This window comes from Magnolia sinica, chromosome 13 (assembly GCF_029962835.1).
Source record: "Magnolia sinica isolate HGM2019 chromosome 13, MsV1, whole genome shotgun sequence".
NCBI classification, from domain to species: Eukaryota; Viridiplantae; Streptophyta; class Magnoliopsida; order Magnoliales; family Magnoliaceae; genus Magnolia; species Magnolia sinica.
In genome coordinates this window covers 8484520-8498162 of record NC_080585.1, presented here as the reverse complement: position 1 = coordinate 8498162, position 13643 = coordinate 8484520, and the positions used below count along the sequence as shown (strand labels likewise).

General features: G+C 38.6%; 1 protein-coding gene across 2 annotated transcripts; it reads left to right on the top strand.

Annotated features, from left to right (window-relative positions):
* The first annotated feature begins 3686 nt into the window (after positions 1-3686).
* Positions 3687-13355, top strand: LOC131222683 (probable prolyl 4-hydroxylase 7). Of its 2 annotated transcripts, none has more exons than XM_058217845.1 (8): positions 3687-3874; positions 4049-4135; positions 4240-4297; positions 4851-4955; positions 11568-11625; positions 11705-11880; positions 11954-12014; positions 12764-13355. In XM_058217845.1, exons 1-8 carry the CDS (start codon positions 3702-3704, stop codon positions 13069-13071), a joined length of 1026 nt encoding a protein of 341 aa, XP_058073828.1. In that variant the 5' UTR covers positions 3687-3701; the 3' UTR covers positions 13072-13355. The 2 variants fall into 2 exon arrangements, with proteins under 2 accessions (XP_058073828.1, XP_058073829.1); XM_058217846.1 differs by having other exon boundaries at positions 3782-3957.
* Positions 13356-13643: the final 288 nt, after the last annotated feature.

The following is a 13643-nucleotide window of genomic DNA, read 5'->3' as shown; positions in this document are numbered from 1 at the left end:
GTGACTTGTCAAACCTACAGATAATGTAATTATATGGCAATGAGGACCGTCCAAACTGCTGGCACAATTGAGAATTGAATATAACCTTAAAATTGAACTGATAAGATAATATTAACCATCTGACTTTTCTCATTATTTGGACCACTCGCTATGTTAATTTTAACCATCCATCTAATAGCCATTAAGAATGGCTAGGATTGATCGATTAATGCAGTTTTAGATATATCCTCCATCCGAAATGGGACTAACAATTTGCATGGTCTCAATAGTTTGTACATTAGTGAACATATGAGGAGAGGAATCACCCTTATTTTTTAATGGTGCAAAACTAACAGAATAATATATTCATTCTCCAAAGACTGAAAAGGCTGATTAGGCGTTTGCAAAAGCATTGCTTTTGAAGCCTGGCTAGATGAATGTGGACCATTAGCCTGCTTATTTATTTATTTATTTATTTTTTCTTGACGTATGCGTGAGGTAAATGCATCAATGCCCATGAGGTTGACGACATTAATGCTAGTTTTGCACCATTTAAAATAGTTGGAGATAATTCCGATAAGCATAGTTGAAAAAAATGTACATCAAATCTAAAATTAACAAGAAATGAAATGTAAGTTATAGTAATCCTAGTTGCATTAGTTCACTTGGACAGTCCATTTAGTCAATTTGAACTATCGGTTAAGCTCATAATACTTTGATAGATTTCAAAACAACAACTCATTGATTGGATGATTCATCTTTGAGTTATTTATTTTTGAATCCATGGATGAAATGATTATAATTGTCTAACAAAAGTAATTTTTTTAAAAATAAAGGCTCATAATCAATGATAGAGCATAACAAATAGTAGATCAAATTGTTAGTTGGACCTACTTTGTATAAATTGTCTTGACCATCCATATTAAAGATATTTGATCAAATGGTTATTATTATCGTACTCAATGTGATGTTTGCATGATAGTCCATGAAATATGTGCTAAACCTGTGGGCATTCTTGATCAATGGTTGGACCATCTAAGAGCACTCAAATTTTTGGTAAGCACAGGAGCATCTCTCAAAATTCATCTATTTTAATTTTAATTTTTTATTTTAAAATTTGGTTCATTCACTGTTTTATTTTAACCATCTATCTTGTAGCCATTAATAAAATGGTCAGGATTGATTAATCAATGTGATTTTATCCATCCATTACATTCATTTTTCCAAGATAATTTTCAAATAAGCAAATTGAAGGCCTAAACCATTCTTGATCAATGCTCAAACTGTCTAAGTGTCTAGGTGTCATTGCTCTTTCTCTGGTGGTAGACTCTTTGGAGTTTCAACACCTGGTCAGGGTTCGAGTACCCATAGGTGGTGAAATCCCACTACGGTGTGAGTGTGTGGTGGTGTGTGTGCGTGTGTAAAAAATGAAAAAGAAAAAAAAGAGCACTATAAAATTGCATCTCTCAAAACTAATAATCCTATATTAACCTTTAAATTTGGATGAGTCACTATTTTTATTTAAACCATTCATCATGTAGCCATTAATTAAATGGTTAGATTGATTAATCAATATGATTTTAGATGTATACTCCGGAAATGGATCGGCTACTCGCTGGTGTTCGGTTTTCTGTGGGCCCCACCATGATGTATGTGTTTCATCCATTCTGTTCATCCATTTTTAAAGATCATTTTAAGGCTTTCGCCAAAAAATTAGAGGGATATAAATCCAAGGTGGACCACACCACAGGAAAACAATAGTGATTGGAGATCCACCATTAAAATCATCCTAAGGCCCATTGTTCTGTTTATTTGACATCCAATCCATTAAGTCCCAGATGAAGGGAAAAAATCAAAGATCAGCTTGATCCAAAACTTTTATGGCCCCCAAAATTTTTTTAATGGTCGACGTTCATTCAACACTGTTTACTGTAATGTGGTCCACTTGAAATTGGGATATATATCATTTTTGGTATCATACAATAAAATGATCTATTAAAATAGATGGACGTCATGGATGAAACACATACATCATGGTGGGGCCCACAGAGCACTGACCATCAGCCATTGGCTGGTGGCAGGGGGAGTAGCCAATCCGTTCCCGTATACTCCATCACAATGGGACCCATAATTTCGATGGTCTGAATAACTGTACATCAGTACCGGCGGTGAGTTGAATCACCATCATTAAAAAATGGTGCAAGACTTACACGAGAGTGTCGTCCTTCTCGTGGTTCCCGCTCCGCACAAGCGCCTTGGACCAGCTGTTAATACGAGAGGTGCCAATTAGCGGCCGCTCAAGCACACGCGCTAAATACCATCGCCACATAAGTGCTGGCTCATGGCACGCGTAACTAATCTAAGACGTTAAACATGAAATTTCATTATGATTGTTTCCTGTCCACAAAATTCAGATCATAGCCCACAGATATACTTGAACTATAGCCTATTAAAGTCGATCCGAACAGCAAAGTGTTTTGTAACTAAGAGCTTAATAGTAAGGATCTTCAATTAACGGTCCTGATCTAACACGCATGTGCTGAATTGACTCATGCGAGGCGCTTGTGTTTAGCTTGTGCAGATGCGCAAGACGAACTGAAACTCGTTGTTAAGGCCAAAACCAACGTGCGCCCCAGCATCTTGTTTTAACGAAAACATCCCGATGTACAAAATGTCATACGTCAGGACTTTTTCCTTTGTATCTAAGTCATTTTACAACGATCCAAACCGTTCATACGATGTGAATCATCTTCTACAGTAGAAAATTTGATATTTAAATTTGATTATTTAAACCGTTTAAAATTTGGATCTTTAGCTTTGAAAATGGACATTCACCACAAACTTTGTATGATCAAAGGTTTGAAATGATCAATATAATATAAATTTGGGAAAATGCCAAATGAAAGAGAAATAATATCACATAAACGGTTTGGATTCTTGAAATAGACCCTATTCCAATGGATAAAGCTGCCGACGTAGCATGTTGCAATACATTGGATGTATTCGAGCAAACCTTTCAATAGTAACCCCCGGTGTCCACGGTACTAGAAAAAAAATTGATACACTGGCAGAGTATGACGATTGATATACAGGCGCTAAGAAATTGCTGGATACACGGAATCTATGTAACTTAATTTGAATCGTTGGAATCACAATGTAGATGGACCATTAACCAATTTTTCACTGTTTTTTTTTTTTCCTACTTAGATGATCGATGGACGCTTTGTGAATGGTCGAAATGGGAAACCGCCAACGGTCTGCATTCAAACGTAAAAGGTTGGTATCATTTGAAGGTGTCCTATCTAAAATACTTCACAATATATGGCCAGTTGATTTTTGGGCAAGTGAAACCATTTGTACAGCAGCAGAGTGGCTGCGTATCAACTGTCACAGTCTGCCAGAGTATAAGTCCGAACCTGGACGGCCGCTGCGTAGACTTGAAAGGAGAAAAGCAGCGGCGACCCGACAGGGTCAAACTATCTACAAGCATTCATTTTTAGGGTACAATATTTACACGATAGATTCAATCCAAACCGTCCAAAGCAGCGTATCCATATCCAGATGGACCATGTAGAGCATCGAATTTATAAGGTAATCCTAACTTCCTATTGTACATCATTTATCCTTTGAATTTTGACTTTTGATAATTCCTAATTCTGACGGTTTAAGTTTTATTGAAAGTTCAAGAAATCAAGATCAAATGTCAATTATAAGATGTGATTATGGAGTCGCGTTGTTTGGACGGTTTAGATTTAGGAAAATGGGTGAATGTGTATGAATCTTCATACTCTAGCAGCGTAGCAAATAAAAAGCCGAGCATCGTTTTCTTCTTCCTCCGCCTCTCTGTCTCTGTCTCTGCCTGTGTGTTGCAGAAATGGGTTCTCGTCTTCTTCATGTATTCTTCTTCAGCTTCCTTCTCTCTCTTCCTTCTTTCTCTCACTCCTCCATTCATCTCCCACGCTGGCTTGGAGACCGGAAGTACTCTCTCTCTCTCTCTCTCTCTCTCTCTCTCTCTCTCTCTGTCCAAGAAAAAATCGTTATATTCGTTTTTTTTTTCTCCCATTTTCAGGATCGGATCGCATCTGAGACTCAAGAGTGATCTGTCTTCTTACGGTTTTGACCCCACCCGAGTCACGCAACTCTCTTGGCATCCAAGGTCAGATCCTTCTCTCTTTCTATCCCTTTCTTGCTTTCGTATTTACTCTTTTGCCCTTCTTCGTGAGTTTTGAGTTTTTATTTTTCGATTTTTTGGGGATCTAGGGCTTTCTTGTATACAGGATTTCTCTCCGGCGCGGAATGCGATCACCTCATTAACCTTGTAAGTTTTTTTTTTTTCTCGCCCCTTTTGCCGGTTGATGCCGGAGCCGATTGCCGGGACTGGCAATGTAGGGAAAAGATGCGAATCGACTGTGAGGGGGATCCAAAGGGAGATGCACCGGTGGCGTTCCAACGACTTGGATCGGTCTGATGGTGGGACCCACAGGATAACTGAGGGTAGAGACCTTACCCTCATTCTCTCCCTCTCACATAGAGGAAGGAAAGGCGAAAAAAGAAGAAGCAATTTTTAATCCAAAATTTCTCCCACATGTATGGCCCACCCATACTTGTCGCTGCAACTGCCTGTACGGACCGCATCACTGGTCATTGGTAGGATCCACCTGGTTAACGGCCCAGATCATGGATATTTTGGCATTTGTCTGATTCGAGTGCGCTGTGGCTCAATTGCATTTCACCTCTTAGAGAAGTGTGCGGAAATCCCAGAACCCTAATTTTTGTTTTGAAAGATAAGTAATATCTGTATTTTTTTAAATTATTTTTTAATTTAATTTAATTTAATTATTTATTATTATTATTTTTTTGTGGGAGAACAGGCAAGGGATAAGCTGGAGGTATCGATGGTGGCGGACAATGATTCGGGGAAGAGCATAAAGAGTGAAGTGAGGACGAGCTCCGGTATGTTCCTACAGAAGGGTCAGGTGAGTCATCTGTACTCTGTGTCACAGTCGAATTTGGGAATCTGTTTACATTCTTCAATTTTGTTTGGTGTCTTCTGATATATATATATATATATATATATGCTGTCGATACTTGTCCTATTATGTTTGGGTGTTGTTTTTTCTTTATTTTGAGTAGTTTATAATACAATTTGGCTGGTGGAATCGGTAGATGTACTATCTATTTGAAGCGCAGATATGAGAATAGTGCAATTCTGTTGTTATGTTGATTGAGGGTCCGTAGTTAATAATTGAGAAATTTGGGGCTACTTGTGTTTGATGAATTGACAGGTAGCATGCATTGATTACAGGGCTTTGGACATACCCATACCCCCTTTAACTGGCCCAAGAATCAGGCTGATCAACTCATAGGGTGGGTCAAACATGTATGTTGAATATGGGCCATTGGCATTTTATGTACTTGCTTCGTGTTTTTTTTTTTTAGCCCCATTGTTTTAATAGATGTGTGGCAACCTGAAGAGTTTACCTGTTGATTTTATGGGCGCCTTATGTGCAGCTAGGATCTCCCATGTGTTGTTACATGTGGTGTATGTAGTGGTGCCCAGGGGCTGAGTGAAGCTCCCATCTTTCACTATCATCAGGAGGGTTTCCTATGATCTTTAGTAGGCAAGAACATTTCAGATGCTAATCAGAATGCCCTGATCAATTGATTGTGAAGTTGGAGTTTGCCTTTAGCCATCCTAGAAACATGTTGAGATGCACGGTTCATCGTCTTGTTCGTAGCTTCTGTCACATGTATATTGTATTTTTACCCTCTTTGAACCATATTTCATGGTAGGCTTCAAGCCTCATGATGTCTAATAGATTTTTTTTTTTCCCTCTAATGTCCATTTACATTCTGCGTTCAGTATCTAATCTTTTTGGGCACTATCAGCCCTTATAGAAGCCTCGCGGAGATTCGCATTGTTCTTTGATGACCCAACTTGTCTTCCCTTCCGATTATTTTGCTTGCACCGAGGCTGCAATATCATTTTCAGGAACAACAATGTTTGTTTAGCTTTCTGCCATTGAAGGTTTAGATACTTTATGCTCGTTCATTACAAATGTCTAATGTTCGATATGATTTGATATTATTAACTCCACTGTAAATGATATGCAACCAAATATGCCCTATTGGGAGGCTTTTATTACTCTGGGAGCAAAGTACATTTTAGGCTATGGTCTGGCATGGGCCTTTATTTACATTCCTTGGGGAAAAAACCTTTGATTAGAAGATAAAAACCAGAGAACACTTGTCTGTTATGTGGTACAGAATGGAGTAATGCAAATAATGCATAAAGTCTAAATATGTTGTCTTTCATCTTCAGGGTGTCCAAATCATCGATTAAGCAGGGCATCATGGTGCTTCATGGACTCAAATAGCCTTAGCATTCATGTCGTGTATAGTCTTAGGAAGTTCGATGGTTTCGGCAGCATGTTTGTGTTGCCCCAAAGTGTTCAAAAGACCTCCGACAGAAACAACACTAGGCCATTCTGTTGGGGAAACTAATGGCCAATGTGAATTGCCTTGACAGTTTGTGCGAGACCACTTGTGGGTTCAGTTATCAGTCCAAACAGTTAGTTCAGGACCTCTGTTTGGGGCTCTGGATAGTCAGTGTGGAGCCACTACCAAGTCTGTGAACAGTCAACACTGGGCCACTATAAGTCTCTCAGACAATCAGTGAAGAGCCAGACTGCTAGTACTCAGACAGTTGGCGCGGAGCCACTATTAGAGATTTAAAGGCTAGTTCGGAGCCATATTTTAGAAGGATAAGTCCTTTGACTCTTATTCTCATCTCGTCCCAAGAGATGGTGTGGGGAGAAGGAATAGAGGGCTTTGCAAAGGATCCAAAGGCTTTTAAGCAATCTAAGGAACTAGATGGCATGAGTTGTAGAAATGAAGGATCCAAAGAGCATTTAAGCAATCTCACATTCTCTAGAATCTCTACTCGCTTACCATCTCATTTTCTTACTCTTACTCTTTTTAATAAAATTGGTAAGAAAACTAAAAAAAAACAATTCCCTACACTTGTATTTTTACATAATTTTTCTTAATGTTTTATAATTTTTTTCCTAATTTTCCTTATTATTATTTTTTTATTGTTTCCAAAATTTTTTTTTTTTTTTGGGGGGGGCGCTATGCGATGGCATATGCGATTGTGCAATCACATATGCACATAGACTGTAAAAAGTATAGGCACAAGACCACATATACTTTTTGACAACATTGGGAGGGTGAGAAATGTCTTAGCTGACGATGTTGTTAAAATGGGATCTCTATTTCAATCTTTTTTAATTAGAGAGCACCGGCCCTCTTAATGAATCTCATTTAATCTAAAAGGAAAAAAAAAAAAAAAGAAAGAAAGAAAGAAAGAAAGAAAGAAACCACCAGCTCTTCTATACTCACCTCACCCCCAAATAAATAGATCTTGATAAACTGGGCCCTTCTTCTTGACAAGATTGGCTTCAACTACGATCTTGGAAAGCCAACCTTGATTTTAGAAGCAGATATTAGAATGTGAGTTCCTTAGTCCGTCTGTGCACAATGAACACCCATACATTCTAGAATCAAGCTTGCTGTGAGGATTTCCAAGATTTTTGATTTGTCTTCAACTTCTTGCAATGCAGGTTTGCTAGAGTAGTTGTGGTTTACTGTTACTTTGTAGCATGTTGAGTAAAGAGTGAGATCCATGTAACAAATAAGAGTTCCACAGAGTACAGGGCGCTGCATAAGCCTGCTTGCATCATTGGACATTTTTTTAGGGGCAACAAAATTTTTAATAGAAGAGAAAACCAGATCTCATACAAGGGGGATGATTAGGCATCAGCCAATTAATACAAGGAGGAATCTCTCCTTGTGCCCCTAAAAAGATTGAAAGGCATCTCAACAAAACCCTTGGATGATCTTAGCCCATTTGGTTACGGGCCTTCTGAAGGATAGCTTCCAGCAAGCATGACCCATCCCAAACTATCCTGCAACTGAGTTCATGCCAAATCGTCCATTAGGTGACAAGAAGAGAGGGCCACCGTAGTGTTGTTCTCCTTTGTACAACCCCGCCTTTTGCCATGCCATGTTCCGAAGAATTCCCCAATTAAAGTACAGCATAACCCACTGAATTCTGAATAACCTCAAGACGTTCCAACATATCTTTTGCACAAAGGAATGGCGCAAGGACAGGTGATCTACAGTCTCTTTATCGCTTAGACATAAAATGCAACTGTTTACAGTTATCATATTTCTATCTTCAAATGGTGGATCACCAGCACCTTGTTTTTACTGGCAAGCCTCACAAAGACTAGAACACAAGGCAGCCCCTTCGATGTAGACCTCTTCCCAACTAACCACTAACCAGATGGAACCTCTTTTTACCCTCGGTCCCTTTCCGTAGAAAATCCCCTTGGATCCTTTCCAATTTGTATATAACATTAGCAGGACACTAGAACAAGGAATAAATTATGTAGGCATGCTAGCTAAAGCAGATTTGATTAAGGTGATGTGACCCTAAAGGAAAAATAATGGCTTTTCTAACCACATAATTTCTGCTCCATCCTCGTCACTGCATCCCCAAAGGTATTTTGCCTGCTTACCAGTGCAATTTTGGAAGGCCGATATAAGTTGACAGAAGATTTCTTGTTGTACATCCAGAGGTCTGAGCGAAAATGTAACCTCACCTTCACCCATATGAATTCCCAACAGTTCACTTTTAAAAACTGAATGGCCGATATTGCCCTCTTTTTGGGAACTAACAGGATGAAGCCTCTGTCTTTAGATAATAGTCTTTCTCAAAGAACTTTGACTTGCCTCCCAAAAGACTTGGAAGGAGGCGATTGTGAAACCATCCAGAGTTGGAGCTTTGTCTCTGCCAAAGACTATTCACAGCTTACAAAACCTTCTCCTTATTGAAGGGTCTTTCTGGCCAAGTGGTTTGTGCATCCTCAGTTTGAACAAAATCTAGGTTGTCCAACCTAGGCCCAATCAGTTTTCGAAATGTCAGTATCGCGACAAGTTTCGCTGGCCAGAGATACCGAAACAATATCCATATCGCCGATAATATCGCTGATAACCGGAAATTGGGGGAAACATGAGGAAAACAGTGGAATTTTCAGCGAAACTTCGGGAGATGTTAAAATGTACATATTTGAATATTTAGAAATAAAAAAATTTCAAAAAGAATGCATACATAACAAGTTTCCATTTAATGGGGCCTTAAAAGCATGTATTGTAAGAAATCAGTCCAACCATCCCATCCAGCCTATTTGACTATCCAACCTTCCATCCAAACATCCATCGATATTGCAAAATATCAACAACACGTGATATTTCACCATTAAATCATCAACAATTGGAAAGGAAACAAAAGATTGGGGTCTCAATATCGCGCACGTTGTGATATCGATAATATCGAGATATTATTAATATTATCAATGATAAATTGAAACTACATACAATCATGTGCCCATGAAAAAAAATTGAAATAATTTTTTTTTAATAAACAAATTTCTATTGATATCAATACATTGGTGATATTATTGAAATATCGTCGATACACTTACGATACAAGTATTACCTAGAATTTATATAGTCGAAAATATGGGCAATACATTGGCGATATAGATGCATTGGCAATACAAGCAACACCTAGAATTTACATAGTTGAAAATATTGACGATTACATTAGCGATATTGATATGTTGGCGATACCTAGTGATACATTGCTAATACCTGAAATTTCTGATACTACCAATGTTATCGGTATCTCTGAGATAGAGATAGAGATAAAGATAATATCGGAGATAATTCTAACACTGGGCCCAATCCACTCATCACTTTAAAAAAAAAAAAAAAAAAAAAAGGAAAGATAATGCACTTTTTGAAAGGCCAAAGGTTGAAAAGAAAACAAACAAAACTGAAAGACGAAGAGAAAACAAAATCAGAAATTTAAACAGGAAAAGCAAAAAAAACAACCCTCAGGGAGCCCTCTCCCTGATTAACAACATAATCCAATTAGCATCCCCCTTAACCGAAGAATTCCTATTACAAAAGCATTGATCGCTCCTTTCTCCCCAAATCAGCCACTGAACAGCAAGAAGAACAACTCTCCACCAAGCTCTCCCTTGCTTCCCACAACCACCGGGAAACAAAGAGATCTTCGATAGAGCCCAACATCACCAAAAGAAGATAAGATAGCAGACCAACCTGACTAAGAGAGAGTAATGAAGAAGCAAATGATCCTCAGATTCTGTGTCACAAAGGCAAAGAAGCCAGACATTAGGTAGCACCATTGCCCTTTTGCGCAGGTTATCATTAGTCAGGATCCTGTTCCTACCAGCAAGCCAAGTGAAGGCCGCCACTTTAGGCAGAGCATCATTAGACCAGATATCCGCCCATCATTAGCTAAGAGGTCAAAATAATTGTTTGCAATCATCCCACAAATGACATCTGCTCCTTTAATTCTCTCCTCATTAACCAAGAGACTGTGGATGAGGTTATTTCTTCTTCTTGCATTAGTGATGCCATGGAAAACTCTTGTATTTTTATCAACTTTGGACTCCATCAATTGCTTCCTGTCTGATATTCTTTTCCAGCTCAAGCTTCAGGATATGATGCTCCAAAAATAAATAAATAAATAAATCATCTGCCTAAAATTTCTCCGCAACAATGGAGGGCTAGGGAAAGCAAATTCTCTTGCCAGAATCCCATTTAACTTGGGGACGGCCATTTGAATCCTTGATAAATGTTGCTCCTTCTTCTTTATTTTATTTATTTATTTATTTATTATTATTATCTTGCTCTTCTTTTCTTTTTATTTTCTAAGTGGAATAAGTTGCATGGCAATATCCATGGTGCCAGGCTCAAAGGGGATTATGACATTTGTATGCACTGACTTGATTGCCATCAATATGAAAGGAACTTGATGCAAAAGGCTATAGCCTGATAGGGAGAACTTCTTCTTGTGAGATTCTAGCTGAAGCTTATGTTGTTTATCTTTGCATCCCTATCAAAGTAAAGAGGAATTGCTAAGATGCTACTCCAATCATGTAAGTACCATGCAGCTCCCTCCTCACAGTAAGTGGCAGAATATGAAGTGATTAGGATAGGTCTGGTGGGCCACCACATGGATAGGCGATATCCTGAAAGGAAGGGGCTTGAACTGGGTAAGCCATTTTATTAATTAGCTTAAACAGATCAATGGTCTTTATTCAACCAGTAAAACTCACATGAACTGGATGATCAGAGTTGGCTGGTTACTTTGATTTTTTGGCTTAGAGCTCATGCCATGCTGGTGCACCATATCAACAGTCCTGATTACAACACATGTTTGCCACATGTACCTTCAGGAGGGAGTTGCATCCTACTTGCATGGTGTGTGTGCTGTGTATAAGCATTTGGGTGTTCTAAAATACCTGCTGTTACTGTCTCCTGTGTTTGGAAATGTACTCGAGTTGCATAGTTTGGATTGTTATTTGTTTTATATTTTAATGTGTTTCAGGCCATTTGTTGTTATTGTTATTTGTTATTTTTTGTGGACAATGGATGCAACCATAACTTGCTATACGCTCCAAAAGTTGATGCATTTTCCTTCTCTTTTGAAGGATGAAATTGTTACAGCCATTGAACGCAGGATTGCTGCTTGGACTTTCCTTCCGCCAGGTTCTTATATGGCATTTTCCCTAGTGGCTTTATGATTCCTCTTCCTTCAACCTTACCATTGATAGTGTCTTGTAACCAGAAAATGGGGAGTCCATTCAAATACTACACTATGAGCATGGGCAGAAATATGAGCCGCATTTTGATTATTTTCATGACAAAGCCAATCAAGAACTTGGCGGGCATCGGGTTGCCACGGTATTGATGTATTTGTCTAACATTGAGATGGGCGGGGAGACTATCTTCCCCAATTCAGAGGTAATGATTTCTACCAGCACTGATATGCTTTCGGAAGTTTCCTCTGTTTCTATTAAGCAATCACTGTCTGCAGGGTAAAGGCTCTCAATTGAAGGATGACACCTGGTCTGACTGTGCAAAAAATGGCTATGCAGGTACAATACAGTCCGGATCTACAAAAAGAGTACATATTAATTTTTAAACTGCTCCATATTTTCAGGCATCTGTTTCTAGAAAATTTCATTTCTTCCAATTCATTGACAGATAATCATAAAACTACAAATTTATCAATTGATAATCATTGGAGAAAACCATGAGTTTAGCACACGTTTTATTTTTAATATTTCATCTTGAAACAAAAGAGAAAGGAAGAGAAAATGTACCAGAATGTCGCTATACATAATGGACCCATACTATTTGAATTTAAAAACAATATGATCTTATGCGAATGCTATATTATGGTGATTTTAAAACAATTGAATATTATGGACCCAGTACTGTGCATGTCATCATGCTGGGGGTTGAGGATTGAGGACCGTGTAATTCCTCCTTAGTGAAACCATGGACCCATAAAAAATATTTATCATGCTGGAGCAGTTATTAGACACTGACAGCCATGATTTGTCAAATCAATTTTACTCAAATGTAATCAGCTTTCATGGAAGTCCGACCTTGATGATGTAATGCCGTATGTTCAATATATTTGTTGAATCTTCAACAAAAAATAAAAGTAAAAAAATAAAAAATAAATGAAAAAAAATAAAATAACACCCGTGTAGTCTTCATACATTGAAATTATGTTGCTTGCCTCTATGGATTTGCACAAATCAGGATTTGAATGTACCCATAATCGCTGTTATACACTGGTTTACACATTCTAAACAGTTGAGGTTTCTGTGTGCAGTGAAACCCAAAAAGGGTGATGCCTTGCTATTCTTCAGTCTTCATCCAGATGCACAAACTGATCCAGACAGCTTGCATGGAAGCTGCCCTGTCATTGAGGGTGAGAAGTGGTCTGCAACAAAATGGATTCACGTGAGATCTTTTGATAGTCTAGGGAAGCGTGCAGCAAGTGGCGGATGTGTGGATGAGGATGAGCTTTGTCCCCAGTGGGCTGCCGCTGGAGAGTGCCAAAAGAATCCTCTTTATATGGTTGGCTCTCCGGATTCTGATGGCTTCTGTCGAAAGAGTTGCAAGGTATGTGCATCATAGGTATATCTACTTCATTTGAAGCCCATGAAATGGTAGGAATTGGATCTGTAGCAAGTGCTCTCTAGTTGTATATAAATATCAACTCAAGTTGGTTATCAGAGAATTTTGAATATCTAGCTTAGGAGTCAATTCACATCAACAGTTTCACTGCATAACATCCTCGTTGTTGTATCATGGTCATGAGAGCTAAGTACTGCCTTTTTGTATCAGCTTTACCGGTCCTATTTTACAAATCCAACATTGCCATATGGAAATGTAGCTGGTGGTTGGTTTTGAGAAAGTAATAGCCCTGTGTGTACCTTGTCATTTTTATGTTGCGCTGCCGTGATGGTTTTAAGAATTGGCAACTCGAATCAACTTCGTTGGGTCCTGAGTCAACTCAGGCCAAGTCACCCCCCCCTATTTTTCAACTAAGACTCTTGGTGCTGAAGTGGATTGGACCTGATTGAATCCGAGTTTGACTCTGATGAGTTGTTGATCTTTGGCCGACGTGATTCAGGCCCTATGCTCATCCATGATCCGTGAGTTTCTAGAACTGATATCTTGAAATTTCTAAAGAAGAAAAATGTTAC